This window comes from Lagenorhynchus albirostris, chromosome 12 (assembly GCF_949774975.1).
Source record: "Lagenorhynchus albirostris chromosome 12, mLagAlb1.1, whole genome shotgun sequence".
Lineage (NCBI taxonomy): Eukaryota > Metazoa > Chordata > Mammalia > Artiodactyla > Delphinidae > Lagenorhynchus > Lagenorhynchus albirostris.
Genome location: NC_083106.1, coordinates 41395297 through 41401279, shown reverse-complemented (window position 1 = coordinate 41401279; position 5983 = coordinate 41395297). Strand labels below are relative to the sequence as shown.

The 5983-nt window shown below is 45.3% G+C and overlaps 1 protein-coding gene across 1 annotated transcript; it reads left to right on the top strand.

Moving 5' to 3' along the window:
• Positions 1-1173: 1173 nt before the first annotated feature.
• On the top strand, positions 1174-1722 carry LOC132530320 (large ribosomal subunit protein eL24). Its single transcript, XM_060167473.1, has one exon. It carries the CDS (start codon positions 1197-1199, stop codon positions 1668-1670), a length of 474 nt encoding a protein of 157 aa, XP_060023456.1. The 5' UTR covers positions 1174-1196; the 3' UTR covers positions 1671-1722.
• Positions 1723-5983: the final 4261 nt, after the last annotated feature.

Here is a 5983-nt window from a genome sequence, read left to right as displayed (position 1 = left end):
CTCTAAATGTCTACAGCATATGGACACAGTCCATATAATGTATTTGACACTTAACATGTACATTTTGTAGTGATCATTTATGTTGTCCACCAAATATGTATAGTTCCCCTCCTAGCATATGGTAGAATCATACTCTCCCACCCCCCCTGAAGTTAGGTGTGGACGTGTACCTGCTTTAGACAATGACATATGAGCAGACGTGACAAGCATAGCATCTAGGAGGAAGCATTAAGAACCACTGAGTGATTCATCACCTTCCTTTTCTCCTGCTGCAGTGATCATAAAAGTAAGTCAGTGTGGAGCCCTCATTAGCCTGGGTTCCTGAGTGAATGCAAGGAGCAAAACCCCCATGCCAACCTGTGATGACCATGTTGAAGGAGTGAGAAATAATCTCTGTTGTTATAGTCCTCCAAAATGTGGAGGTTATTTGTTTCTGCAGCATAACCTAGCTGCTTCTGACTTGTACATACTTTGTACCTGTATTTATCTATTAATTTGCATCTTCTCTCCGTAAATGGATCTTAAGCTCTTTGAAAAAAGTAATTATGTTTTATAGTCTTTTGATTTCCCTTTTCCAGTTCAGTACCCTAAACACTGTAGACACTTTACAAATGTTTACTGATGGTGGGAGGTGGGGATGATTGTGTTGGTGGTGAAGATGCCAGGGAGTCAATATCAGGTGTACTTATATTTTGAAGCAAACATTTTGGCCTCTGTATTCTTGATTTCAAGAAAAGCCCAGTTAGGGCTTCCCTGGTGGCGCAGTGGTTGAGAGTCCGCCTGTCGATGCAGGGGACACGGGTTCATGCCCCAGTCCGGGAAGATCCCACATGCCGCGGAGCGGCTGGGCCCGTGAGCCATGGCCACTGAGCCTGCGCGTCCGGAGCCTGTGCTCTGCAAAGGGAGAGGCCACAACAGTGAGAGGCCCGCGTACCGAAAAAAAAAAAAAAAAGAAAAGCCCAGTTAAAAACAGACTGGAGTTTGCCATGGTTTTTGAACTTATAAGATATGTACATTTTGATTATATTTCCTATGCACTCTAGAGGCCTGGTCACACAAAAACGTATGTAAACAATGCTGAGATTCTAGTCATATTAATTTTCATGTTAAATTTGATTGTTAGCTATAAACCATAATGGGAAATCATAATTAAGAAGGTACCTCTTGATCTTTTCTTCTCGCCGGCGCTAGCAGCAATGAAGGTCGAGCTATGCAGTTTCAGCGGGTACAAGATCTACCCAGGACACGGGAGGCGCTACGCCAGGACCGACGGGAAGGTTTTCCAATTTCTTAATGCAAAATGTGAGTCGGCATTCCTATCCAAGAGGAATCCTCGTCAGATCAACTGGACTGTCCTCTACAGAAGAAAGCACAAAAAGGGACAGTCGGAAGAAATTCAAAAGAAAAGAACCCGCCGTGCAGTCAAATTCCAGAGGGCCATAACTGGTGCATCTCTTGCTGATATAATGGCCAAGAGGAATCAGAAACCTGAAGTTAGGAAGGCTCAACGAGAACAAGCTATCAGGGCTGCCAAGGAAGCAAAAAAGGCTAAGCAAGCATCTAAAAAGACAGCAATGGCTGCTGCAAAGGCTCCCACAAAGGCAGCACCTAAGCAAAAGATTGTGAAGCCTGTGAAAGTTTCTGCTCCCCGTGTTGGTGGAAAACGCTAAGTTGGTAGCTTGGATTTTTAAATAAAGATCTGACTATAAAAAAAAAAAAAAAAAAAAAAAAAAGAAGGTACCTCTTGCATAAACATGCTTTCAACCTGTCCCTCACTGGTTTAAAACATATTTCCCTCCATGTTTGCCTAGTAATGCCTAGTATAGTGCTGGATATTTTGCAGTCTCCCAAGTGGCTTTAAGGGTATCCTGCTCCAGTTTCAATGACTGCCCATTCTGTAAACATCCTCTTAGCAAATGGAAAAACAAAGTCATCCCTGGAGTTTGACTTTGGGTGTCCCTAGATGTATTGAAATTGCCATGGATAACTTTCCCCTGGAAATGAACAAGGGCTTCCCACCTTAAGTCATTTGTACAGACTTGGACAGAGGATTATGATAACATTTGCCATGCTTTCGTATAAGAACAACTGAGCTCGAATCTAGTTTACAATCAGCTCTTGAAAAGTGTGACGATTCTCTTGGGGCCACTTCCTCAAGATTGCTTAATCCCATCGTTTATGGGGCACCTGAAGACTGCACCACTGATGAATGAAGGAGAGACGAGGTCAATCCTTCTGTTCGCTCATCCCCAGCATGGATTGTCATTATTTCCCCCCTCGCCTCTGGTTCACCTCATGGTCATGGAGACCACTGATACCTGCTCTTGTCTCCCACTGTGCAACCCTCACTTGTTCTCACAGTCCCAGGCTTGGATTTCTCCTCCCTCCTGACCTTCATCGTTATTTTAACCTCCCATCGTTTCTCCAGTGACAGTGCGTATCTTCAACATTGATTCCATATCCCTGTTCTCATTTCTCTTTCCCTAAGTGCTTTTTTTTTTTTTTTTTTTTTTTTGCGGTACGCGGGCCTCTCACTGTTGTGGCCTCTCCCGTTGCGGAGCACAGGCTCCGGACGCGCAGGCTCAGCGGCCATGGCTCATGGGCCCAGCCGCTCCGCGGCATGTGGGATCTTCCCGGACCGGGGCACGAACCCGTGTCCCCTGCATCGGCAGGCGGACTCTCAACCACTGCGCCACCAGGGAAGCCCATAATGTCATTCTTTTGTTCCACTGGTACGTCTATAGTTCCCAAGAGTAAAATCCCAAGCACTAATGAAAGTTCCAAGGCATAAAATGAGCTGTCCTCTGATTCTTTCCTGATTTCGTCTCCTACTACTTCACTCCAACCCCACTGACCTCCTTGCTGTTCTCCAACATTCCTTGTAAGTTCCTACTTTACAGCCCTTTGCCAACACTATTCCCTCTGCTTAGAGAGGTGCCTCCCTAATACCCACACGACTCTTTCTTTGAATTAGCTAAGCTGCAAGCTAAGCTACTCTAACAAAACACAGCCACTTAATTCAGAAGAGAATGTTAGTTCTCTCTGTGTAGAAGTGCAGGGATGGTAGCCATCTCACTATGCGGTCTCCAAGGTCGTTCCAGTTGTCACCATTTCCCAGTTAGCGGGAAAAAGGCAAATGTCCTTAAAAAGATGACCCAGAAGTTGCACACATCACTTTTTCTCACATCCAATTGGCCCAAAATTAGTCCATGGCACACAGAGGTGCAAGGAAAGCTGGGAAGTGAGTCAGTACAAATGTCAACCATTTGCTTAGCAAAAACTCTGAGGTGCTATCACGGAAGACAACAAGGGTAAAGGATACTGGAGCGCTGTTAGCCTCTGTCATACCACTTCCCTTGATTCAGGACTCAAATATATCCTTATCAGAGAAACCTGCCCTTTTTATCCTTCTGAAACTATCCTCCCCCAGCCACTCTTTATCCCTTCACTCTACATTTTATTCTTTTTCAGCAAGTATGAGCAGTCGATACATTCCAGTTTTATTTGTTTATGCTTTCCCTCATCAGAATGAAACGCCAGACACCCTGAGGGCAGGGATTTTGCTTGGTTCACTGTTGTATTCCAGTGTCTAGAGCAGCGCTGGGCACATAGTAGCCATTTAAAAATATTTGTTGAATGAATAAATGAATAGCTGTTCAATCACATTTATAGTTCAATAAATATGCAACGGAGCACGGTGGAGACCGGGTTTTAACCTACTCTTGAAAGCTGAAGGAGCGCCAATGAAAGCTGCTAGCAATTTTATGTCTCACATTTCCTTTCATTGAAAATAATTAGTAGAACGGGCCATTGATATTTGTTTACAAATGTGGAGTGTATTAGCGTTCTCCAGAGAAACAGAACGAATAGGATATAGATATATAGAGGAGATTTATTACCAGAATTGGCTCTCAGGGTTATGGAAGACAAGAAGTCCCCCAGTCTCTCTGCCATTTGCAAGCTGGAGAACCAGGAAAACCACGGGTATGATTCAGCCTGAATCCAAAAGCCTGAGAATCCCGAGGCTGGTGGTGTATTTTCCGGTCTGAGTCTCAAAGCTGGGAACCAGGGGCACCGATGTCCAGCGTCCAAGGGCAGGAGAAGATGGATGCCTCAGCTCAAGCAGAGAGAGAGTGAATTCATGCTTCCTTGGACTTTCTGTTCTGTTCAGGTCCTCAGCAGATCGGACGATGCCCATCCACGCTGGTGAGGGCGATCTTTACTCAGCCTGCCGATCCAAATGCTGACCTCTTCTGGAGACGCCCTCACAGACACACCCAGAAATCACGTTTGACAGCTATTTGGGCATCCTTAGCCCAGTCAAGTTGACATATAAAATCAACCACTACATGGAGCAAAAACACCACACATTGTTTTGGGGAAAATGCGGAACTATTGTTAAACTGAGGATATTGCAACTTGAGATGCTGAATGTTCTGCGTAGTAATAAAAACTGTACATTTCATGAGACTTGGTCGAGTTAAAGAAGAATATTAGGAAATCTGGCATTGAGATTGGACCATCCTTGAAGTTTCTTATTGTTTCTTAAAGTTATCTGTGTGTCTTCAGGCCCAAATATGTACCCACAAGACGTTATGAACCTGAGTCACACAGGGAGTGAGAAGCAGCCTGACCTTCCCTTCACCTTAAGCTGAAAGCTGAGGGAGGCCATGGGAAGGAGTGGACTGATGGACCAGGCCTCGCCAGGTTTGACCACTGGTGTCCTAACATATAATGAACCATCTGCGTGCCTCCTCTGGTCCGTGGAGGAAGCCTAAGCATGTGTGTGGGTTAAGCCTTCTTGAAGAAAGTGGACGTTCCCCCTGTGAGCCATCTTGGTGTGGGAGTGAGTTGGCCTAGGATGGAGGAGGGAAGTAACTTCTCTTCCTGAGACTAGACTGCACGGTAGGAAGATGCCTGGGCATGCTCTTTGGTGGGGGTTGGTCTGGCTCTTCCATGTGGAAGCCTGATAGAAGTTTCCATTAATACCCCATGCTCTGCAAGCTCCGAGGCTGATCTGGGCACACAACCGTGAGGTGTGCCCGTGCAGCAGCAGTGTCTGTTTATCCCCACCACAGCCCAGACTTTGCTTGGCCATGAGGACTAGAGCGAGCAACCCGAGCCCCTGCTCAGAGCGACAGGCACAGGGGAACCAGAGCAGCCTGGAGAAGTTAGACGCAGTCTGGACTAGAAGATTCGTGGCGGTCCAGAGAGCCAGGATTCAACAGGTTACACACCTTCCTCTAGGATGTCCAGAAACCAATTGAGAGGTAACTTCAGAAGGAAAACGGGCTTCCTGCAGTCCATGAGTAGGGCTCCATTGCAATTTGGATATTAAAGAAAGAATGTTCTTGTTTTTCTGGCTGGTGAGATATGGGGACATATCAGTTACATCTAATTGGGAATACTGAGAGAAGGATTTATAGTTCTTGTTTCTGACATCCCAGAGTGTTTCTAATTGTCCCAAGGAGCATCACAGCTGTCCCAAATATTTCTCAGAAAAGAATTATTCTAAAATATAATGTCATACTGCCTATTAGGAGAAAGGAGACTGACAAGCAAACTAGAGTGTACAACCTGCCCCATGAGAAACAAATGAGCCTTCCTTAGACACGGCTTTCATCATTTGATCCTTCTGCCTCCAAACAGCTAATGGCTCCCGGCTTCCTCTACCGTTAAGCTGCCATCTTACTGCTTATTCTCTCTTTGCAAGGGAGCCCTTCTTAACTGCTAAACTTATTCCCATCATGAGCTTTCCCTTCCATCCCAGGAGTTTGACAGACTCCCTGCCTATGACCCATTTTGGTCATCTTGGCCCTTAACTTTGCTCATTTTGTTCACACCACCAGAGTTATTTACCCCTTGATTTAGGCACTGTCTTGAATTGTGTGCTAAATGTTTTGCAGCTATTTGTTCTGATTCTTCAACTAGATGAAAAGCATCTCTGGGGAAAGGTAGTATTTCTTATTCCTTTTATGTTCCT

Excerpts from the sequence above, each read along its gene's own strand:
- LOC132530320 (XM_060167473.1), top strand. The coding sequence starts at position 1,197 with ATGAAGGTCGAGCTATGCAGTTTCAGCGGGTACAAGATCTACCCAGGA.